At 37.3% G+C, this 25854-nt stretch overlaps 1 protein-coding gene across 1 annotated transcript in view; it reads left to right on the top strand.

Annotated features, from left to right (window-relative positions):
- MEGF9 (multiple EGF like domains 9) overlaps nucleotides 1-21982 on the top strand; it is a 115012-nt gene extending 93030 nt beyond the window's left edge. Inside the window, exons 4-6 of the mRNA XM_024252791.3 lie at nucleotides 8797-8940; nucleotides 13199-13468; nucleotides 15562-21982. Of these exons, the coding sequence (XP_024108559.3) occupies nucleotides 8797-8940; nucleotides 13199-13468; nucleotides 15562-16013 (866 nt within the window). The 3' untranslated portion in view covers nucleotides 16014-21982. The remainder of the gene's footprint in view (nucleotides 1-8796; nucleotides 8941-13198; nucleotides 13469-15561) is intronic.
- The last annotated feature ends 3872 nt before the right edge of the window (nucleotides 21983-25854 follow it).

The raw sequence follows: 25854 nt of genomic DNA, 5'->3' as shown, positions 1-25854 counted from the left end.
CCCTGCCTATTTGCCAGTTTTATCTTGTGACATTCTTTTTCTTTACATCTGTGATCCAGTCATACTGGCTTTTATTTCTAAAACAATGCATGTTCCCTGGTCCCAGGGTTCTCATATATGATCTTTCCTCTGCCAAGAATGGTTTTTCTAATCCACCTCTACCTCCATCCTTGACCCCTCTGCCTTATTAAATCATATTCTTCCCTCAGGTCGTCAATTAAAAGCCACTTCATTAGAAAGCATTTCCTGATGCTCTAGGCTTAATGGTAATTTCCCTATTATATGCTCTCACATATACTTGTATTTTTTCATAACACTTTTCACAGTTTGTAATTGTATATTTATTTGTGATTCTGAGTCACATATGGCTCACTCATGAGGGCAAGAACTTTTTTTTTCACCATTGTATACACAATCTCTAGCATGGAGCTTTAGCATATAGTAACTGCCCACTAAATTTTTATCAAATAAATGAACAAATGAATGGAAAGACATACAGAGGAAAGGTTATTTTCAATACTGAGTAACAACAGGAATACTTCATTATACTGAGTCGATTCAAATTACTCCCTAGATCTTTTACAGTACTGAAAAGCAGTCTACATTGCTGAGTCTCAGTTTTAATTTTTCTTAAGGCAATGAGGCTACTCTCTTTACTGTCATGTAAGTGCTGACCTGTCCTTTCTCTGGAGATAATTTAAGGCAAAATAATTCTTTTTCATGGTTATGGTTTCTAAAAGCAGCTAGTAGTGAGAGAAATAAATGGTTTCTTTGTTTGGAATTATAATAAAAGTGGAATCCAGCGTGAAGGAGTGCAAATACTTTATTTAAAATTACAAGCTTTATATAAAACCACTCTTGTCAAGTGACTTTATTTTCAACAGTGCTGTGATAAGGTTGCCCTCTGGTGGCCACTTACTATGTTTTCACAGTCCTATTTTCATCCCTTCTACTGTTTTTCTATACCTTGTGTTTTAGATTGAAGTAGATTTTCAAAGTACTCTTTTTTTGTGGTAAGATATATTTGGATAAACATTTTGGAAAGCAATTTGACAGTAAGTATTAGAAATCTTAAAAATTGTTCTTTGATCTGGTAATTCTATTTCCAGGAATCTATTCTAAGGAAAGAATTCTAAATTCTTTTTTTTTTATTATTATTATTATACTTTAAGTTTTAGGGTACATGTGCACAATGTGCAGGTTAGTTACATATGTATACATGTGCCATGCTGGTGTGCTGCACCCATTAACTCGCCATTTAGCATTAGGTATATCTCCTAATGCTATCCCTCCCCCTCTCCCCACCCCACAACAGTCCCCAGAGTGTGATGTTCCCCTTCCTGTATCCATGTGTTCTCATTGTTCAATTCCCATCTATGAGTGAGAACATGCAGTGTTTGGTTTTTTGTCCTTGTGATAGTTTACTGAGAATGATGATTTCCAATTTCATCCATGTCCAACAGTGATAGACTGGATTAAGAAAATGTGACACATATACACCATGGAATACTATACAGCCATAAAAAATGATGAGTTCATGTCCTTTGTAGGGACGAGAATTCTAAATTCTTAAGAAGCTTATGTTCAAAGATGCTCACCAAAATGGTAGTTACAATTTTAAAAAGTTAGGCAACCCAATTTCTCACAATAGGGTATTAAGTAAATACTGTTATCTAGGCAGTATATTATTAAAAACACAGAAAACCAAATGTTGACCTTACCTTGAGCAAGTTGCTTAATCTGTTTCTTCATCTATAAATTTGGTATAATAGCAGTAACTGCCTAATGGGTTGTCATGAAGATTAAATGCAATACATTTGTACAGCCTTCATATAGTGCTTGGTCCATCACAAGTAATCAGTAAATGGTAACTGTTATTACGTTCTCGATAAAATGTTTTGTTTTGTTTTGTTTTTTCTGAGACGGAGTTTCACTCTTGTTGCCCAGGCTGGAGTATGATGAAGCGATCTCGGCTCACTGCAACCTCCGCCTCCTGGGTTCAAGCGATTCTCCTGCCTCAGCCTCCCAAGTAGCTGGGATTACAGGTGCCCACCACCACGCCCGGCTAATTTTTTGTATTTTTAGTAGAGACGGGGTTTTGCCATGTTGGGCAGGCTGGTCTCAAACTCCTAACCTCAGGTGATCCGCCTGCCTCGGCCTCCTAAAGTGGTGGGCTTACAGATGTGAGCGACTGTGCCTGGCTGATAAAATGTTTTAAAGAATGATATATAGCAATATGAGAAAGTGAAAGAAGCAAGGTATAAAATGACATATGCCATATAATTAGACTAGTTAAAAAACAAAAGCCAAACCCCTGTAAATGAGGAAAGATTACAAAGAGAAGTACTAAAAATCTTTTTTTTTTTTTTTTTTTTTTTTTTTTTTTTTTTTTGAGACCGAGTCTTGCTCTGTCACCCAGGCTGGAGTGCATGGCACGATCTTGGCTCACTGCAACCTCTGCCTTGAGGGTTCAAGCGATTCTCCTGCTTCAGCCTCCCAAGTAGCTGGGATTACAGGCGCCCACCATCACCGCCCAGCTAATTTTTGTATTTTTAGTAGACACAGGGTTTCACCATGGTGGCCAGGCTGATCTTGAACTCCTGACCTTAGATGATCCACTCGTCTCGGCCTCCCAAAGTCCTTGGATTACAGGCTTGAGCCATGGACCCCAGCCTAAAAATCTTAAGGAGAGATTTCCTAGGATGATTTTTTACCTCTTTTTACTCCTGTATTTTTCTAGATTTTCTTTATTAAGCACGTTTCCCTTAAAATGGAAGTGGGGGGATATTATTTTTAAAACTGGAACTTTATGTTCATATAATATACTTCCTTTGAAAATCCAATGTACCTTTATGTATTCATAGTGTCCCATGATGAGTAACTTGACCTGAGCAGCTTGACTGAGTTGACCAGTCCTCTACTCCCCAATGATACTTACTTCAGAGTATCACGCTTTCCTGGTTTTTGTGCTTCCTAACCAGCTTTTCCTTCTTATTAGTTCTACTACATCTTCCTCAGTTCAGCTACAAGCACTGGAGTGCCTCAGGGCTCAGAGCTTGTCAAGTTTGTCTTTGCCATTTAAACTTTCTCCCTAAGTGGTCTCATTCAGTCCCCTGGATTTAATTTGTATTTGTTTGTTTGTTTTAGCTCATTTTCCCCCTTCACCCTGGATTTAATTTAAATGCCATCTATATATGTGCTTATTATCAGATTTACATTTCTCCCTTGATCTCCACACTCAAATATCCAACAGTCAAATACCCACTTGTTTTAATTGGCGTTATATACCTAACACATCCCAAACAACTTTTTTTCAACTTTGTAAGTTAAGCCTGCTTTATCCATTTCACCAAGTTACTCAGTCCCAAAGCCTAGTAGTCATTTTTGATTTTTCTCCTTTTTCTTACTGCAAATATCCAGCTCATCAGTATATTCCATCAGCCCTATCTTCAAAACATACCCTGAATCTGACCACTGCTCATGACTTTTATTGCATCACCCTTGCCCAAGCCACTGTCATCTCTTTGAACTACTTTGGCACAGTCTCATCTGGCCTTTCAGGCTCCTCTCTTCTCTCCCTATTCTCTCATCCCCACCCTACCACATTTAGTCTCCACATAACAACGAGAGCAATCTTTTTAAAATGTAAAACCAGATCATGTCATTTTCATGCTTAAGTCCTCCAATGGCTTCTCATCCCTTTTGGAATAAATAAAATTCAAACATCTCTCTGTGGCCTATCTGGTTTTACATTTTCTGGGCCCTGCCTTTCTCTCTGACCTTATGCCCTGTTACTCTCTCCCTTGTTAACCTGGGCTCCATACTGGCCTTCTTTCAGTTTGACAGGTTAAAGCTTGCCTTTTGTTCTATAAAGAGGGTAAGGCATTTCTTCCTACAACAAAGCACATTACTGTATTTCAGATAGGTTTATATATAAATGATGAAATGGTAAAATAAACAAAGGAATAAGGAAAGGTCTTTTTGCAGGTAACAGTGTATGTTTTCAATGTTTTGTCCCTGAATTCGGCTGGAAAGGAGCCCTACATTCCTTTCTTTGACTAGTTATTTTCTTGGTTATTTCTACAAAGATTTTTGAGATGCTTAGTCAAGGAGCATGAAAAAATCATCTTCAGGAAACATTCCTTTTTCTTTTGATCCACCCTTTGGCCATCTTTCAGCAATGAGAATGTGAGTTTTAGGGCAGTACTGTTATATTTTGGGGGGTTCCAGGCAGAGCATAATGAACAATGTTAAACTTCAGCTTATTTTTATATATCATTTATCATAAAATAAAGATCCTTAGATTTTAGATTTAAAGGAAACCTTAGATTTCATCTAGTTCAGCTTTTAAAATTTACAGATGAGGAAATTAAGATATAAAGAGAAAACATTATGTCCTATGGAATAGTCTTTCACCCTTTGAAACGCTCACATTATATTAAATAGTTAGCCAAAGAATTATTGTCCCATTTTACAGATTAGAAAAGTGAAAATCAGAGAAGCTATTAGAAGTTCAGCTGGAAATGGAACACAAATTTGACATTAAATCTCATACTACTTTTTTTTTTGAGACGGAGTCTCGCTCTGTCGCCCAGGCTGGAGTGCAGTGGCATGATCTCGGCTCACTGCAAGCTCCACCTCCCGGGTTCACGCCATTCTCCTGCCTCAGCCTTCCGAGTAGCTGGGACTACAGGCACCCGCCACCATGCCTGGCTAATTTTTTATATTTTTAGTAGAGACGGGGTTTCACCGTGTTAGCCAGGATGGTCTTGATCTCTTGACCTCGTGATCCGACCGCCTCGGCCTCCCAGAGTGCTGGGATTACAGGCGTGAGCCACCGCGCCCGGCCCCATACCATTTTTTTAATGCTATGTTGCCTCTCACAGAGGAGTTGTAAGCTATTAAAAAAGCAAATTCACATCATTAGTTTCTACCGTATATAGGTTTTAAACCTTACGGTCTTTATTTTTATTGTAAAAATAAATAATTATTAAATTTATATATGAAGTGTTTCAAATTGCTTGAGTTCTTGAAATATTTTACAATGTGTATGTGATATATTTTAGTGTGTTATTTTACAATAAGAAAAAATCAAGATAATAAAAAATAAAAGTGATGCATGTATACTAGAGATAATTTGAAGACTAGAGGGAGAAAAACTCTGAAAGGGCTGTTGCCTCTCACGAGTGTTGTTAACACTTTGGTTATTTATGTCTGGCCTATCTTTAATTTATTTGTTTTCTTTCTCTATAGTTGTACTTTAGGTATATGCACCTTAAAGCAATGTAAACAGTGATGAATATTTAAGAATCAATGAATTTTATTCTTTTTTTAATTTATTTTTTTTTCTTCTGAGACAGGGTCTCGCTCTGTTTCCCCGGCTGGAGTGCAGTGGCATGATCATAGCTCACTACAGCCTCAACCTTCCAGACTCAAGCGATCCTCCCACCTCAGCCCCCCGAATAGCTGGGACTCAGGCATGCACCACCACACCCAGCTAATTTTTGTGTTTTTTGTAGAGACAGGGTTTTGCCCTGTTGCCCAGGCTGGTCTCAAACTCTGGGGCTCAAGCAATCCGCCTGCATTGACCTCCCAAAGTGCTGGGATTACAGGTTTGCGCCACTGTGTTGGGCTACATTTTATACTTAAACTTCCTTTCATTTTTACTTTTGGGATAGCATTGTTTACCATGTAAGGTTATTTTTTTCTACTCATTGATTTCTCATTGCAGGGTATAGCCAAAAAACAAACAGAAATAAAAAATTCTTCTGGAAAAAATATTCTGGTATAAATGGCTTAAGAGAGTAGAATTATATTATGGTAGTGACAAACATGTGGAGTCTTATTTAGAATAGTAAAAAGCCCCAAAATAATAAGCAGGTAAGCCCAGTAGCCCTGTAGGAGTAAAGGATTACGTGTGTGTGTGTGTGTGTGTGTGTGTGTGTGTGTTTACATATATTTATTTATTTATTATTATTATTATTATTTTTGAAAAGGAGTTTCACTCTTGTTGCCCAGCCTGGAGTGCAATTGTGTGATCTTGGCTCACCACAACCTCTGCTTTCCAGGTTCAAGTGATTCTCCTGTCTCATCCTTCTGAGTAGCTGGGATTACAGGCATGCACCACCACACCTGACTAATTTTGTATTTTTAATAGAGATAGGGTTTCACCGTGTTGGTCAGGCTGGTCTCTAACTCCTGACCTCAGGTGATCCGCCTGCCTTGGCCTCCCAAAGTGCTGGGATTACAGGCGTGAGCCACCGTGCCCGGCATATATATGTATGTAAAGGGTAGCAACATGACCTTTTCTTGTCACATCAGTTATGCACAAAGGAGTTATTATTGGACTGCATCTTACCCTGAACATCCAAATTTTATTGTGGAACTGTTAGCTTTTTTTTGTTTCAGGTATTTTTTATATTAAAGCTTAGCACTTTATCAGAACTTTTTCTCTTAAAAATTCTTTGTATTGAACATTTTTAATAGAGGGAGAGTAGGTAGACAGATTTCACACATAACGCAGGTTTTGACGTGTCCAACCTGAGGAACAATTTAACTTTTAAAATTGTTTTATTTTTAGAGCAAAACTCCAGTTTCCTAGTATGTATTTTTCAGCTGTTTTTTATTGTCACAAAGATACATAGCTAAAGAGAGATCATGATACAAGAAGATCTGAAAGAAGCCAGTACCTAGTGTCTACCACAGCATGAGTATATACTACTTTGTTATATGTGGGAAAGAGATCATTAATACTATCAGGCCTTTACAATTACATGATTGAAAACGATGATATTTACATACAAGTTTGATTTAATGTTAAGTGTTCATATAACAAACTTTTGAAGATATCTTTCACAATAAATTCATGAAGTTTGGGGGAATTTTGCTGTTGTCAGTTAAGAATTGAGATTTACACTTAGGGAGGCCTACATGGGCGCATCACTTGAGGTCAGAAGTTTGAGACCGGCCTGGCCAACATAGTGAAACCCTATCTCTACTAAAATACAAAAATTAGCCGGGTGTGGTGACATGCGCCTGTAATCCCAGGTACTCGGGAAGCTGAGGCAGGAGAATCACTTGAACCTGAAGACAGAGGTTGCAGTGAGTGGTGACGTGCGCCTGTAATCCCAGGTACTCGGCAAGCTGAGGCAGGAGAATCACTTGAACCTGAAGACAGAGGCTGCAGTGAGTGGTGAGCAGAGATCATGCCACTGCACTCTAGCCTAAGCCACAGAGCGATCTCCGTCTCAAAATAAAATAAAAATAAAAATAAATTGAGCTTTTTAACATGTAGGTTGAAGACATTTTCATTCTTTTGTTTTTTCAAGTTTTGCTTCAGTTGTGAGACCATTTTATTTCACAGCCTTATTCTCTCTCTCCTTTTAAAAATATTTCTACTAGTAAGGAAAAGAAATCAAGACTTTCATGAATAGTTTTAGCATTGAACTGTAGTTAGCTTACTTTGTAAAATGTCATTATCTTCCTAGATTTCTATGTAGAGTTTACTCACTAATTTCCGTAATAGTAGTTCTGAGTGTCCCTTTGAATCTTTCTGGCCCCATAAGGAAGGAATGTAAATTATGCTACACTTTCTCATTTCCTATTTTCAGATGTTATGCTGCTTCCATGTCTGTAGAACATCCTTACAAATAGAGTGCCAAGGGAGTGTTATTACAAAACCTAACTTTGTTTCTTTTTTCTTCTTTTCTTTATTAATTGTTTTTATTTTTACTTTAAATTTTTAAATATATAAAGCTATGGAGAATAATATAGCAAATACCCATGCACTCACACCCAGAATTATTAATAATAAAGATTTTTATTATTTATTTTATTATTTATTATTTATTTTATTATTTATTATTTATTATGACATTTTGCTTCATATTTATATATATATGTATATAGTTACATCTTTGAAGTAGAAAATTTCAATAAAGTTGAGGTCCTCTTTTCCTCCCTAGTCCTGTTTTACCCCCCTCCCTCCACAGAGACAAGCAGAGTGTAAAATTCCCCTATACCCTTGCAATCCACATTTTAATTTTCACCTCATATTTATATCCATCTGGTTAGTGTACTCTGTATCCATTTGCTTAGCGCGCTTAATGTGGTTTTTAAATTTTAATAAGTATTCTCTTTCTGTATGTGTTATTCTCCAATTTGCTTTTCAACCAACATTCTTTTTAAGATTTAGGCTGGGTGGCTAATCTAATGGCTCACCCTGTAATCCCAAAACTTTGGGAGGCCGACGCAGGAGAATCGCTGGAGGCTGAGAGTTCAATATCAACCTGGACAACACAGTGAAATCCTGTCTCATAAAATAATTTAAAAATTAGCCGGGTGTAATGGCATGCTCCTGTAGTCCCAGCCACTTGGGAGGCCCCATCTCTTAAAAAAAAAAAAAAAAAAGGTTTATGCATGTTCATGCATGTATGATTAGTTCACTTATGAAAATGCTACAATTTATCTATTCTTCTGTTAATATGTATTTGGATTGTTTTTATTTTCTCCTTGGCATATAGTTGCTACTTTTGGTATGTAATCAGATCAACCAGCAAGGGTTTATTGAGCCACTAATTCTGTATCCCACCTTTCCTTAAGGAGCTTACAATCTGGTAGGGGACACAATTCATAGACATGGGCAGTATAGAAATCAGGTAGGGTAGAAATTAACTCTATCCAATCTTTATTAGTTTTTCTTTTTCTTATGATCTTTTTGTTGCAGGCATGATTTTTGAAAGTTACTTGGCTTTCAAGGTAAATCTTTAACTTTTAAAAATAATTTGCTTCTTTTAGGTGCTTGTTTAAACTGCCAGGAAAATAGCAAAGGAAATCACTGTGAAGAATGTAAAGAAGGATTTTATCAGAGTCCTGATGCCACTAAAGAATGTCTTCGCTGCCCTTGTTCAGCAGTGACATCTACAGGCAGCTGCTCTATAAGTAAGGCCTTTCTCTAACTCTTCATTTTAGAGGAAAAAAAAAATCAGTTATCAATAGATATAAGTTGCATTGATGAATAAAGTTCTGGATGCTATAGGTGAAAGGGAGTTATAAAAACAGCAAAAGTTTTCCTTTCCAGGAATTTATAATCTAATCCAAATATATATATATGTGAATGAGACTTAAAGTGTCTAAAAACCTGCATAATGAGTTAATACAGGAACTTCAAGACTGAGCAACTTTTGCTCACCTATTTCAAGGTAACATTTACTAATTAGTTCCTCCTAGATACCAAATAATGTTGACTAATTGCAATCTAATACATGTAGTTGACTCATTTAATCCTGATGTAATATTAGTTATCTATTGCTAAATAACTAAAATTTAGTGGCTTAAAACAATAAGCATTCATTATTTCACATATTTTCTACCAGGACTTTCGAAGCAGCTTAGCTGGGTGGTGCTGTTTTGAATTTTTTCCTCCCTTTCTTTCTTTCTCCCTGTCTGTTTAAGTAATAGCTTTGTTGAGCTATAATTCACATTTCATACAATTTATTTAAGATGCAAAATTCAGTTTTTTTAGTACATAGTCTTAAAGTTTTGCAACCATGACCACAATCAATTTTAGAAATTTTCATCACCTCCCCCAACAAAAGGACCTAAAAAACAATCCTATAATCATTAGCAATTACTCCCTTTTCCTCTGGCCTTAGGCAACCACTAACCTACTTTTTCTGCTCTGTGGATTTGCCCATTCTGAACATTTCATATAAATGAAGTCATACAATATTGGCCTTGTGTGTCTGGCTTTTTTCACTTAGCATAGTATTTTCGGTTCATTCATGTTATAACATTTCTCAATACTTCATTCCTTTCTGTTACTAAATAATATATTATTGTGTTATACCCCATTTCATTGCTCTCTTCATCAATTGATAGACATTTGTGTTGTTTCCACTTTTTAGCTATTACAAATAATGCTGCTGTGAACATTTGTATACATGTTTTTTTATGTACATATGTTTTCATTTATCTTCAGTGTATACCTAGGAGTGGGATTCCTGGGTCCTGTAGTAACTATGTTTATCCTCTTGAGGAACTGTCAGACTGTTTTCCAAAATGAGTACACCATTTTGCATTCTCATTCTCACCAACCCTGTATGTAGGTTCCAAATTTTCCACAGCTTCACCAACACTTACTATCTGCCTTTATATAATTATAGCCATCCTAGTAGATATGAAGTGGTATTCCACTGTGGTTTTAAGTTGCATGTTCCTGATGGCTAGTTATGTGCTTATTGGTCATTCATATATTTAGAGAAGTATCTATTCAGATCCTTTGCCCATTTAAAATTTGGATCATTTATCTTGTTGTCATTGAGTTGAAATAATTCTTTATATATTCTAGATACAAGTCCCTTAACAGATATATGATTTATAAATATTTTTTCTATTTTGTGGTTTAATTTTTTGCTTTCCTGTTGGTGACCTTCTCAGCAAGGCCCAGTTCAAGTGTTACCTGCTTCATAAAGACTTTTCTATACCTCCCAGTAGGAAATTATCCTGTCCCTCAAGCTCTCGTACTGCAGTGCAGTATCATGTATTTATGTATAGTGGATGCACCAAGAGGGAATAATTACTTTACCTGGAGTGGGGGAATATCAGCAATGGCTTCAGAGAGGATGTGACCTAAAAGCTGAGTCTTGGGGAGTCTGCATTTAGCAGGTAGACAGGAGAAGGAAAGACATTTCAGATAAAAATATCAATAGGAACAATGGTGCAGAAATCTTAAAACAGCTTATTTGATCAAGAAACTACTTAAGAATGGCAGAAACAAAGTATAAGGCAGAAGGAGTGAAACATCAGGCAGGCACATTGAATGTCATATTTGAGGTCCAGTTGGTCTGCCCATGACAGGCATGAAAGGCTTTCACAAACCTTAATTTCAGTCCTTCAGTCTATTTCATCAGGAATTCTTTACATTATTGTTGCTATAGTTGTTGAAGTACAAAAATGCTGTAAAATATGGTACTGTTGTAAGCTGTAACTTCATTGAGAACAAGGAATATATGCCTTTTCACTAAGAATTTTTTTCCTGCATATTATTGTTTGCATGGGTTATGAATAATTCAGCTGCCACCTTTATTGCTAAAAGTAACCTAAGTATTTCTGGTTTAATTCCCTTATTTGAAATATGGAAAGCTGAGGCCCAGAGTTTAGTAACTTACTTGAGATCACACTACCCACTAGGATTGTAAGTGGTAAGTTAGAATTCTTTATCAGTTGCACACTCTGGGAATATACTAAAACCATTGAATTGTATACTTTTAATGGTTGAATGTTATGGTATGTAAATTATATCTCAAAGCCACTTTAAAAAGTAAAAGCGAAAGATGAAAGGAATTCATTTGTCTTGAAGAGCATCAGAAATATGATTCATTGCCACAAGTTTCATGACCACTGTAAAGTATTCCTGCTATAATAACATTAGTCTGTGTTTAGATAACAGAGTGATCCTGTTAGTGTAATTATAATAGTAAATTCTAAGAAAAGAACTAATCTATCTAGCAGATTTAAAAGATGATTTGTTGATTATTAAAAATTATTTATTAAATATAATTAAGAATCCAGAATTGAAATTCTATGAAGAATAAAAAAAGAAACAGATACGTATGAGTTGTTATGTTCCTACTGCCTAAAGTGAAATTACTCAGTAGATATATATTGAATACATGCTATGTTTTAGGCACTGTGCTAAACATTGGCGATAAAGACAGAAAAATGTCAAATAGCTCATAGTTTAATGGGAGAAACACACAAGTAACTAGGTAATTACAATTTCAAATGACATGTGTTACAGTTAAGCATAGACTAACCCTATCCCAAACTGAGGGAATCAAGGAAAACTTTTGTGCTTCTGAGAAGAAGTGATACCTGAGTTAATTCCTACAGATTGAATTTGCTAACTGAACTAGAAAGAGAGAGACAAGAGGATGTCACATGCAGAGAAAGTAGTATGTACAAAACCTCAGAGAGAAGAAAGCAGGCAGTATTTGGGAGTTCTTTTAAGCCATTTAATGTGCCTGAACCTTAGCAGGTGGTGGAGTGTGAAGTGAAGAGAGAAAAGTTGAGAGAAGTAGGCAGAGGTCAGATTATGAAAAGTGCTAAAAATTCTATTACATTTTCACTTAATCCTGAAGGAGTTAGGGAACCATTGAAGAGATTTCTCTAGAGAAGTAACATATTCTTATTTACTTTGAAGTTCAAAGTGAATGTAGGGGTGCATTGTGATCAAAAGAACCATGAGGAAGTAGCTACAATAATCTAGGTGAGAAATGATGAAGGCTTAATCTGAGATCACTCCAGTGGGAATGGAAAGAGACATCTGTGGATTGGAAAGACTTTAATCAGGTACAATTGATATGAATTGATAACTGCTTAGAAGGGACAGGGAGAAGGAGGACTGAGAGATGATTCTCAGTGTTTTGGCTTATGCAAGTGGGTAGATGTTGGTACCATTCACTGAGATCTAGGGAACATTGAAGGAAGACAGGACTCAGGAAGGGAAGATACTGAGGACAGTGTTGTACATGTTAAGTTTGAGATGTTTGTGGATCCAGGTGTACAGGAAGTTAGTATATAGTTTGGAATTTAGGACAGAGATGTAGACTAGAGATACACATGTTGGAATTGTTGATGATGTCAGTGGATGAGGCCACCCATGGAAAATGAGCAGAGAAGAGAAAGAAACCAAGAATAGAAGTCTGCGGAGTACCAACATTTAAGTATGGGAGGGATGGAGGAAGTTTTTGTTAAAACAATATTTTATCCAATCTGTCATCTATAAAAAGAAGGGAATAACACAATTATGAGAGTGCCAACCCATCATAATCATTCAGACTCCTTATGTAAGCCACTTATTTTGCTCTCTACCTGAATAGGTTCTCTGGATGGCCCCATCATTCCTACAATAAGCTGGAAAATTAGTAAATAGATTATAGATTATTAGTTTAATTAATTAATAGAGATTATTATATGTCTCTAGAGAGGAGACCGTAGGGAAGGTTTATAAAAAACAAATTATAGACAGAGTCTCATCATGTTGCCCAGGCTGGTCTCAAACTCCTGGGCTCAAGCGATCCTTCCACCTTGGCCTCCAAAGTTCTGGGATTATAAATCTTTTTAAGGACTAGTAGTTGTTTTGCATTTTTAATTGTAGCTTCAGACTGTACTAAACTTTTGGCATTCTCTCTTTTAGAATCGAGTGAATTGGAACCTGAATGTGACCAGTGTAAAGATGGTTACATAGGCCCGAACTGCAATAAATGTGAAAATGGCTATTACAATTTTGACAGCATCTGTAGAAAGTGCCAATGTCACGGCCATGTGGACCCAGTTAAAACTCCAAAGATTTGTAAGCCCGAGAGTGGTGAGTGCATCAACTGCCTCCATAACACCACTGGGTTTTGGTGTGAGAACTGCCTAGAAGGTTATGTTCAAGACCTCGAGGGAAATTGCATCAAGAAAGGTAAAACTTCACCTAAGTGATTGTAAATTTAATATCTAAACCTAGCAGTGAAAAATGGAAGGCTTTGTAAAACCTTCCAACCCTACCAGAGGAGTTTCTGGAAATAGATTTTGATAGATATTTGCCTAAAGAGGTTTCCTTCCATTCCTGCTGCTCTTCTGACACTCCACAGTCAACTCCAGAAATTTGAGGACCAAGACAAAGTCATTGCGACAGTGAGACAAAATGTTCTCACATTTTTCTCTTCATCTATTTTTATTTTTATGTGAATAATTTAAGAATCCTATCATTTCTTTTATTCTTTGCTTCCTTTATTCTCATCACTTTGAGGGATCATCAAAGGTCTTTTGAAGTAGGGACATCTAATCTGGTTAGAAGTTCCAGCTGAGAAGCTGGAGTTCATTCTAGCATCTGTCCTAACTTTGGGCCTAAGTTTCCCCACGTACAATGGAGGAAATAATAATATTCCTTTTGATTTTTAAAAGCAAAAGTTATTCACATGGCAAAATATTTCTTATAGGAAAGCTCAGTAATTAAAAATTAATGATTATGAATTCAGGATGAGTTCGGATATTGAGGGTTTATTAGGTCACAGAGAGATTGGACCATGCTGTTCTACAAACCACTCTTTGATATTCTAACGTGCTGAACATGAGGCTGATAAACAGTTGGTCTGTGGCAAGTGTCATCTTTCTGCCATTTTCTTGATATCTTTATACTGTTGTGATCAAGGCAGAAAGATTCAGATTGAACCCTATTACTAGCTAGAGATGCTGCTACTCAGTTCTCTTACCTATTTGGGAGGCACACTTTGTCCATAGTTAGCTGACAGAACTGATGATTTTTCTTATTAGCTATTAGGTAATATATATAAACTTTGCCTCTTTTTAGAATAAATTGATATGGCTTTCATGGTGAAGAATTATAATAATAATAGTAATACTTTTATTGAGTACCTACTATATGCCAAGCACTGTAAGCATTAAATGTGATAATGCTGTGTAGTATATTATTTCATTTAATCCTTCCCAAGAACTCTGCAAAGTTGATGTTATTATTCACATTTTACAGATAAGGAAACTGAGCTTTAAAAAAATTTACTTATCTATAGCCACACACTTCTGTTTGATTCCAAAGCCTTTAGTCCTTCCACCAAACTATGCTGCCATTAGAAATACAAAGTATAATACCTAAATTATAAAGTAGCTGTAATCTACACAAAGGAAGAATTCCTACACATGGAATTAAGGAAAGCTGTTTTCTCTCTTGGCTGACGTCAGCCTCAGACATTTAAAATTTGTTTCTCAGACATAACTAGAGGTATAGTTTTCCCTACACCTCCTTTGCAGATAATTATTTTACCTTTATGAAATGCCATCAGACTTGTTAGACTTATTTTTGTTCAAATGATTGCCATATATCCCTGTTACTTTTAACTATGTGATTTAGAGCTCAGTAGTGACAAATTTACTGCCTTTGCAGGAATTTGTATGATTTTATCTAAGAGTAAATAAGAATGGAAAACTCCAACACTGGTATTTTCCCAAAGATTTTTTTTTTTTTGAGACAGAGTCTTGCTGTGTCACCCAGGCTGGAGTGCAGTAGCATGATCTCAGCTCACTGCAACCTCCGCCTCCCAGGTTCAAACAGTTCTCTGCTTCAGCCTCTCGAGTAGCTGGGATTACAGGCACCTGCCACCACGCCCAGCTAAATTTTTGTATTTTCAGTAGAGACAGAGTTTCACCATCTTGGCCAGGCTGGTCTTGAACTCCTGACTTCGTGATCCACCCCCCTCGGCCTCCCAAAGTGCTGGGATTACAGGTGTGAGCCACCAGGCCCGGCACAAAGATTTTAATGTAGATACTATACGTATTGGAAAACAGCCATAGATGTAATAATCTGGCTTTCTAGACCCTGATTCTTACCCTTATCACTATATTTCTTTAAACATTATTTTTAACTTGCATTACCTTAAAGCAGAATATCATGTCAACATCCTACATCAACATTCACTCCCATGCGTATTTCTTTTATTGTTTCTCAAAACTAGATAATTTTGTCTTTTACATTTCATTCTCTGTTTTTATTTTCAGAAGTTATTGTTCCAACACCTGAAGGTTCTACCATTTTGGTTTCCAATGCCTCTTTGACCACATCAGTGCCCACCCCTGTTATAAATAGTACTTTTACCCCTACAACCCTGCAGACTATCTTTTCAGTAAGCACTTCTGAAAACAGCACTTCAGCTTTAGCTGATGTATCATGGACCCAATTTAACATCATCATTTTGACAGTCATCATCATTGTTGTGGTGCTGCTAATGGGATTTGTGGGGGCTGTATATATGTACCGCGAGTACCAAAACCGGAAACTCAATGCCCCCTTTTGGACCATCGAGCTGAAAGAAGACAATATCAGTTTCAGCAGCTACCATGACAGCATTCCCAATGCAGATGTTTCGGGATTGTTGGAAGATGATGGCAATGAAGTGGCTCCCAATGGGCAGCTGACCCTGACGACACCCATACATAACTACAAAGCCTAAGGAGCTAGAACTGTTCTGAATTGTTAAACCACAGTGCTTACTAAGACAGCATCAGCCCCTGGGCCAGACAAAGCCTGGCTAGAGTTTGCTGAGAAAGCAAAGGCAAATAGTGCATCTGAAATTTTCAGGTACAAATTTGTAATGCGCTTAGCCTATCTATTGCTCTTAGTTTTCCCATGAAGATCTGAAGCGTTCACTGTCATTAGGACTTGAAGTAAAGTATATTTTTGTACCAAACCACGTGGGAGTATGGAAAAGCTGAACCCCATAGTGCAGCCCAAAACCACTTTGACCTCCAGATAGACTCCTGGGGAAGTGTTCACCAAGCCAGTAGTAACAAGATGATGGATGTGGAGGGGGAAAAGACAGCTGGAAGACTTCATCTCCATTCCTGAAACATTTTTTTTAAAACAGGGTCAGGGATTATATTCATTTTACTATACAAAAGGACATCATTGAGGAAAAGCTTGTTTCTAGGCTGTATCACAATAAATAATCTTGATTGTTTCTAGAACAGGGGTAGAAAAGTCCCAAGATCTTCAGAAGGGCTTGGTTTTTTCCTCCCAGGATTCTTGCTCAGTGATGAGTTGAAAGCACAGGATAAGCTTCTAAGGGAGGAAGGCAGCATTGGGGAGCAGGAGGCTGATGGTCCTCCTCAGGGTCTCAGTGTAAATGATAAATTGTCTAAAAATAAGGAATATTCCTGCCTCTAGAGAAATAAGGTGTACATAGTTAATGTAGCATATCTGGTCGACATTGTATTTGTATCTATTTGTAAAAAAAAAATCATGTCATATTTTATCATCGGGAATTTATTTGTACAGCAGTTAATGGTGTTGTAAAAAGAAAAATATGGGGATTGCTTAAAATACTGTAAAATAGATGGCAATATTGCTAGAGCTGGGACTCTGGTGAGCATCAGTCATTTTTAGTCCTTCTTGAGGACATTGCTGAAATTTATAAGAGGTCGAATGTTTCTAATCTTTCTTTCCTTTCTCAGTCTAAAAGTAGAGTTATATGCTCTTTGACTTACTATGATTCAAGCAATAGATTTTGAAGTCAATAATCGTTAAGCTGGGACATAGGATGCATTCTTAAAAAACATTAATCTAATTAGACACTAGCCACCCTATATATTTTACATAGATTAATATAAAACATATCCTCATTAAAAAATGTTTTTCTTGAATGTAAAAGATAGTCTTCCAAAGGATAGAAATATTTTAGTTCCAAGAGAAAAGCCATCATATTACTTGGGATCTGTAGTTTTCATGCCTGTGAAATATTTATAATCCTCCCTCCCCCCAAATAAAAAATCTCCTACATGTGAACATAGCCTGTCACTCATTTGCCATGAGGTATGTGCCATCTCCCTGCAGTGCTATAGTTCTTCCATTGTCTTCCTGTCTGGTTAATGAGTAGCTTTGTAGATGGGTGTGTATAGTTAGTTCTTGCTTTTTGATGCAGTTTTTTCCTAGAGGCCAACTACTGTTGCTCTCGTTTATTATGATATTGACATTTTGGGTTAAGCAAGGTGGGTGGGAAAGGTGGTCAGATGTTAAATATAACTTATTAGGAGGAACAGTGAACTGTGAAGTGGTTAGAAAAAAAATAAAAACTTCTTATTAGATTAGACCTAGGAAATCCAAGCTGACCCCTTTGCCTAACTTCCCTAGAGAAAAACCTAGAACTTGGTCATCCCTTTATAGGAGACCCCTAAGTTGTTCTCAGGGTTTGGAGATGATGTTCTGGAGGGAGTACAAGCAAATAATCTACTTCTGGTAATCTGAGGGTGCTTTGCATATTTGGCCATTGCTCAGAAGAATAGAGGTTACATTATATTACATTATATGAAAATTACTTAGTTTTTCTATAGCCCTTTGTAGTTTGCAAAGCACTTTTCCATATGTGTGTCCTCTCTTCCACACCATAGCCCCCTGAGGAAGTAATTGTTGTCCCCATTTTATAGATGAAAAGACTGAGGCACAGAGGAGCTAAATATCTTGTTCAAGGCTATACAATGTGTGTGATTATTAGGCTTGGAATCAGGGCTCCTAACTCTAAAGCACATGTTTTTTCAACTATATGCAGAAATTGCCTAGCCATGGACACAAGAAAGCTGGGAGGAAGAGTTCTACTTGTGGATGTTTTTAATTTTTTTTAAATATCAGGAGCAATACAGGGCCATACAGCTATGAAGCACTTAGTGAAAAGAACACAAGAAGATTTACTATCTGAAGCTAGTATTAGTGATTAGAAAACAAAACTGCCAGTTTGTGCTTCATTAAGGTGAACTCATCTCTCCAAGCAGGGAGGGAAAATTTGCTTTCCCTAGCAGTTGCTGCATATGTGTGTACAGACTGCACAATTCTAAGAAATTGTGCAAAATGGCATACCTGTCTTTCTCCCAGATAACCGCCCCCCACCCCCCAAAAAAAGGTCAGGATTAAAGGTGGTGAGAAGTGAACATTTATTAAACAGAAGTTAAACCAATAGAGAAAGGAGGTTTGTTGGAGTCTAAGAGGATTTTAACCATGTAGAAATTCCTTGAAACAGACCTTAAAAGGTATTGAAAAATTGAATCACAAAGAAAGTTTACCTTTAAATACTTGTTAATGGCTCCTAGATCATGGTTATAATTTTTCTCAATGGGAAAAAAAGTCTTAAAATTTGTTTTAAATAATATCCTCTAATGTCTCTAGCTTTTTGATTCTGGAAATAATTTGCTTTAAAATATAAATCAATCAGGAAGTAATCTACCACTGAAATCATTCTAGGAAACTAGTATGGGATGCACTGCACAATGTTCTTTCCTCTAAAGGCATGAGCCCCATAAACTGTGGCATCTGGCAGCAGGATGCCATCAGTCCTTTAGAAAGCCTAATTTTGGGCCGGGTGCGGTGGCTCACGCCTGTAATCCCAGCACTTTGGGAGGCCGAGGCGGGTGGATCACAAGGTCAGGTGTTCGAGACCAGCCTGGTCAACATGGCGAAACCCCGTCTCTACTAAAAACACAAAAATTAGCTAAGTGTACGTGCCTGTAGTCTCAGCTACTTGGGAGGCTGAGGCAGGAGAATCACTTGAACCCGGGAGGCAGAGGTTACAGTGAGCCAAGATGGCGCCATTTCACTGCAGCCTGGGCGACAGAGCAAGACTCTGTCTCAAAAAAAAGGAAAAAAAAAGCCTAATATTGGGAGAATGTTTGTGTAAGGATTGGAAATGTGTTTATTTTTGAATAAGATAGCACTGATGTGAATCTTATTTGGAAATTACAGATACTGCCATTAAGCGATGCTTTTATCTTCATTAATTTATTTTAGTAAGCGCCTATGCATTTCTGATGGTTAGGTGCCCTAGGTAGTGTTAAGTATGTCCGTGTCCTCCCTTACTCCCCTCTCGCTCCCTCTGCCCTCTATCCCCTAGGGTTCTTTTATTAATGGAATTTCTCCAGTTATAGAGAAAAAAATGACATTTGAAAACTAAAGCTCATTTATATTAATACTAAGGTCCTGTGGGCCTAGTGCGTTACTCTTCCCAGTGATACCTAGATTTTAAGAGTAGAGAACAGAGGAAACATGGGATGAGAGGAGAGAGGCTTTTTAGACAACATTTGTAGACACCTCAAATTATATCACTATTTTCTAGCGCCAATATTCCCAGGTAAATTGACCATTAAAGCAATATTTACTGACCTACTAGTTTATTTTGGTCAGCTGAGTGCCATCAGGATATTTAGCCCTTTAAGTGCTGTTTTGGGAGGAGAAAACTAAAGCAACAATACTTCCTCTTGACAGCTTTGATTGGAACGGCGTTATTAGATCATTGACCTCGGTCCTACACTTTTTAGGATGCTTGGTGAACATAACACCACTTATAATGAACATCCCTGGTTCCTATATTTTGGGCTATGTGGGTAGGAATTGAATTTCCACATCTCAAGGCAAGCTCTCTGACAAAAAGTTCAGAGAAGTAAAAAGCAACCCAGTGTAACCTACTACAGCAAGAAAAGCATTTCTGGCTTCATCCACAAAGAACCTTTGGTCTGTTACACTCTTCTTGATAGTGAGGAGTTTGGGAGCTAAAATAAATTTGGCGTGTGCGGGGGAGTAAGGGAAGGTTATTGCATTTTTCTGTTTAACCCTGAGCCAGTGTCTATGCCAAAGGGAAAGGCAGGAAGAATACACGCATACATCTGAAGAAGTCAAATAATATCAAACGGCCTAAAGGTTATAGATCATTAAAATGTCAGTGGTTGAATGATGTTTGCTCAAAGGCAATTTGGGAATCTTTCTTGTTACTTATGCATACGCAATAACTGCAGCAGCAGCCCTAGAAAGTAAGCCCAGGGCTTCAGATCTAAGTTAGTCCAAAAGCTAAATGATTTAAAGTCAAGTTGTAATGCTAGGCATAAGCACTCTATAATACATTAAATTATAGCCCAAGCAATTAGGGAATGTTTCTGAAACATTAAACTTGTATTTATGTCACTAAAATTCTAACACAAACTTTAAAAAACGTGTCTCATACATATGCTGTACTAGGCTTCATCATGCATTTCTAAATTTGTGTATGATTTGAATATATGAAAGAATTTATACAAGAGTGTTATTTAAAATTATTAAAAATAAATGTATATAATTTGTACCTATTGTAGATTTGTTGTTTACTTTTTTATGTGGTCAGAGTTGTTTGATGTCTTCAAATACATGCCAAGGATCATTTATTTTCAGCCCACTTCATAAAAATCTTTGAACTCTTCATTTATTGGCCATGTATTTTGTTTAAGTTCATTTAAAGAATGTTTTCTACTTTCTTGGGGGGAAAAAATCCATGAAGAAGATTCCCTCTCTTAGAGGAAAACAAAACCTGAGAAGAAAATATATTAACATATATTTTTGTTTGTGCTTTTGCCTATTCCCTCTGACATCCATCGGATTTTATAGAGAAAACTTGCTCGCTTTGGATTTCTTTGTCACACATATAAAGAATTTCCTTTCTTTGGTAGAAATCTGAAGAGAAACCATATTCTACCTGTTTATTAGGTAACTTGTAATGAGAGTACATCTTTTTAATATTTTAAGCTACTCTTGAAGAACCTGTATTTTAACAAAGCTAGATGGTATTAATGGGATGCCATCTGAGAGATTCCTTTATTTGAAAAAAAAGAAAAGAAAAAGTCAGGCATTTCTTTGTGCTGAGAGCTTTATAAACTTAAACTGTTTTATTCAACTTCAGTTGGTTAACATTTAAATTTTTAAACTCTATTTTTTCTTTCTTTTCTAGCCACACAAGAAAACAGGTTTTATCACTTTATAATAACACCTTATGTTTATACATGTGGTTCTGTGATGTATATGAATTGGGTATTAAGGGAAAAGAATAAGCATGGCAGAAATCTAAACAAATTACAGTTTCAAGAGAAAGTATATATATACAAACAAGTAAGGACATTTGCGAGGTTGCATTATCAAAACTGGTTGTATTCATTTTCCATAGGAGTATAAGACATCTATGTTTTAAAAAAATTCCACATGCTCCATTATAATTAAGTCAGTAACTTCAAAGTAACAGTGTGCTTACTTATATTTTAAAAGTTAAGCTGAATTAAAAACGTTTTTCATGAGATGATAGCATTAGGAGTGTTGACAGGCTGAAAATCAACATTCTATCTAAATCAATGTTAAAATTGTAGTTTTACCTATTAAGTTAGTCTTTCAAGGCAATTTTATGAGGAATTATTGTAGTAATTGTACAGGCTTTCTAGTACTTCTCTGTACAAAATGAAAGCCATCAGACAATGTTAAATTTACAATGTGCTGCTTGTTTGTATTAACAATAAGTAGATTTTAAACCTTGTCTGTTGAATGGAACACTGCACTTCAAACAGTTGCAAAAGAAAACAGGCAAAATGTTTTCTTTGTATGTAATAAGAGTAGGTTTGGGTAATAAAAAAAGTATTTGGGAGGAAATCTTCTTTTGTGGTTTCCTTTGTGTTGTCAGACAAACTGCTGAAATTGTATATGTCAGTATTGGTTCTTTCAATCTTTGACCCAAAGAAGGAAAAGTCTCAGCTCTTCCCATGTTAATTACTATTCCAATTCAACCATGTTAAACTCATACAATTTCCTACATATGCCAGGTTATATGATGTCTTCCTCCCTTTGCTGGTGACTGCTTCCCCTACCTATAATATCCTTGAGAATGCTCATTCTTTGCAAACCTTTGATAAAGGCAAGTTGATCAATTCTTAAATTTGTACCTCCATTTTGCCTAATGAATACTTCTACTACTGCACATATTTTATTATAAATACTTGTTAGTTTGTGCCTTCCCCAGTGAACTCTGTATTCCTTGAAATCAGGAGCGTTTATTCTTCTGCCTCTGGCATCTGGCATGTTGCTGGTACATTGTGGGTGCTCAGTAAGTGATGGTTTATGTACAAAAGGTAGTTGACAATACAAGAGTTGGTATGTGAACTTATTTGTTGAAGTATGGCAAGAAAACTTCTATTCAGTGGATAGGATAATATTTCTTATTCAAGAGAGGTGTCAATTTTACATAGGCTTCAGAGGTTCTCAGAAACCCTTGAAATTTCATGCTGTTTTGTTTATTGTTGCAATTGTGTTTCTTTTTTTCTGGAGAGAAGACCCATACTTTAATCATTGTCTCAAAAGGATCCATGATCGGCCCGGCGCAGTGGCTCACGCCTGTAATCCCAGCATTTTGGGAGACCGAGGTGGGTGGATCACCTGCGGTCAGGAGTTAGAGACCAGCCTGGCCAACATGGGGAAACCCCATCTCTACTAAAATACAAAATTAAGCCAGGCATGGTGGCAGGCGCCTGTGATCTCACTTACTCAGGGGGCTGAGGCAGGAGAATTGCTTGAACCTGGGAGGCGGAGTTTGCAGTGAGCCGAGTTTGTGCCAGTGCACTCCAGCTTGGGTGACAGAGCGAGACTCTGTCTCAAAAAAAAAAAAAAAAAAAAAAGATACATGATCCCCAAAGGATAAACAACTAATTGAAGGATTATTACTTCGTTTTTCAGCAATCAAAATCCTCCCACTGAATGTAAATTGGCACAACTGGTAAATTGGTCTTTATTTCAGGAAGTCCACTTCTAGGAAATCTTCATAAGGAAATGACCTAAAAAGCAGAGACTTCACAAAATTTTTTTTCAGACTGGTGTATAAAGTTTCAAAAATTGGGAATAAATTCTAGATGTTCAAGAACAGAGATGTAGGCTGGCACGGTGGCTCACACCTGTAATCCCAGTACTTTAGGAGGCTGAGGCGGGTGGATCACTTGAGGTCAGGAGTTCGAGACTAGCCTGACCAACATGGCGAAACCCCGTCTCTACTAAAAATACAAAAATTAGTCGGGTCTGGTGGTGCATGCTTATAATCTCAGCTACTTGGGAGGCTGAGGCAGGAGAATGGCTTGAACCTGAGAGGCGGAGGTTGCAGTGAGCCGAGATCGTGCCATTGTACTCCAGCCTGGGAGACAGAGTGAGACTCCTTCTCAAAAAAAAAAAAAAAAAAAAAAAGAATAGAGATGTAGTTTAGTGCATATACTTGATGAGATAACATGCAGTCACTAAGAGGGATTAGGGAGAATTATTAAAAACTGAATCAAAGTTAAATGAAGAAAAATGATATGTTTTGAAGATGTGCATGTAATTTCACTCATGGTATATAGTTTAGAGAAACTCATATATGTGCACCAGAAGCTGCATTTGAAATTCTCCATTGCAGCATTATTTATTATAGCAAAATAATTGGAAACAGTCCAAATGTCTGTCAGTAGAAGAATTGTGGCCTATCCATATACTTTGAACAGAATTGTATGCAGTCGTGGAAAATGAATGAATTACAGCTATATACATCAATGTGGATAAATCACAAAAACAATGTTGAGCAAAAAAAAGTAAGTCATAGAGGCCAGGTATGTAATCCCAGCACTTTGGGAGGCCGAGGTGGGCAGATCACTTGAGGTAAGGAGTTCAAGACCAGCCTGGCCAACATGGTGAAACCCCATCTCTACTAAAAATACCAAAATTAGCCAGGCGTGGTGGCAGGCACCTGTAATCCCGGCTACTCAGGAGGCTGAGGCAGGAGAATCGCTTGAACCTGGAAGGCGGAGGTTGCAGTGAGCCGAGATCATGCCACTGCACTCCAGCCTGGGTGACAGAGCGAGACTCTGTCTGAAAAAAAAAAAAAGAAAAATTAGCATTTTGTACTGAATGAAAATGAAACAACATTTCAAAGTTGTGGAATGCAGCTAAAGCAGTAGAGAAAAGCTCAGAGTACTAAATGTTTATATTAGAAAAAAGACTTCAAATTAATGACGTAAGCTTCTATCTTAAAAAGCTAGAAAACGAAGAGCAAAATAAACCCGAAGTATGCAGTTAGGAAATAACAAAGACAAGAGCAAAAATAAAATAGAAAACATAAAAAATGGAGCTAAAAAGCTAGATCTTTGAGAAATTCAATACAGTTTGTAGACTTCCAGACAGATAGATGATCAGAAAAATTAAGAGAGGGAGAAAACACACACACAAAAACAGTACCAGGAATGAGAGAGGGGAAATCACTATACATCCCATAAATATTAAAAGGATAATAAAGGGGCCAGGCGTGGTGGCTCATGCCTGTAATCCCAGCACTTTGGGTGACCGAGGTGGGGGGATCACTTGAGGTCAGCAGTTTGAGAGACCAGCCTGGCCAACATGGTGAAACTCCGACTCTCCTAAAAAAATACAAAAATTAGCCAGGCGTAGCACCTGTAGTCCCAGCTACACGAGAGGCTGAGGAATGAGAATTCGCTTGAACCTGGGTGGCCGAGATTGCAGTGAGCCGAGATTGCTCCACTTCACTCCAGTCTGGGTGACAGAACAGAGCAAGACCCCGTCTAAAAAAAAGGATAATAAAGGAAGTTTATGCCAACAAATTTGATGACTTACGTGAAATGTACATATTCCTTCAAAGACACAAACCATGCTCACTCAAAAAGAAATAGATAACCTAAGTAGCCATGTTACCTTTATTTAATTTAATTTGTAGTTAAAAACTATTTGTTTGTTTATTTATTTATTTATTTTTGAGATGGAGTCTTGCTCTGTCGCCCAGGCTGGAGTGCAATGGTGTGATCTCAGCTCCCTGCAACCTCTGCCTCCTGGGTTCAAGCAATTCTCCTGCCTCAGCCTCCCAAGTAGTAGGATTACAGGTGCACGCCACAATGCCTGGCTAATTTTTGTATTTTTTGTAGTAGAGACGGGGTTTCACCATGCTTGCCAGATTGGTCTCAAACTCCTGACCTTGTAATCTGCCCGCCTTGGCCTACCGAAGTGTTGGGATTACAGTCATGAGCCACACCGTGCCTGGCCTGTAGTTAAAAACCTTTCACAGGCCATATATGATGGCTCACACTGTAATACCAGCACATTGAGAGGCCAAGGCAAGAGGACTGCTTGAGCCCAAGAGTTTGAGGCCAGCCTGGGCAACAAAATGAGACCCCGTCTCTACAAAAAAAAAAAAAGAAAAAGAAAAAAAAGAAAAAAGAAAAATTAGCCATGTGTGCTGGTATATGCCTGTAGTCCCAGCTATTTGGGAAGCTGAGGTGGGAGGATCACTTGAGCCCAGCATTTTGAGGCTGCAGTGAGCCGTGACTGCACCACTGCACTCTATCCTGGGCAACAGAGTGAGACCCTGTCTCTGAATAAACAAAAAATAAACCTTTCACAAAGAAAACTCCAGGTCCGGATAGCTTCACTGGTGAACTCGAGAAATATTTAAAGAAATATTACCAATTCTACACAAACTCTTCCAGAAAAGCTAAAGAAGC

The sequence above is a fragment of the Pongo abelii genome, chromosome 13, assembly GCF_028885655.2.
Source record: "Pongo abelii isolate AG06213 chromosome 13, NHGRI_mPonAbe1-v2.0_pri, whole genome shotgun sequence".
NCBI classification, from domain to species: domain Eukaryota; kingdom Metazoa; phylum Chordata; class Mammalia; order Primates; family Hominidae; genus Pongo; species Pongo abelii.
The sequence above is the reverse complement of the archived record's forward strand: the minus strand, read 5'-3'. Positions and strand labels throughout refer to the sequence as shown.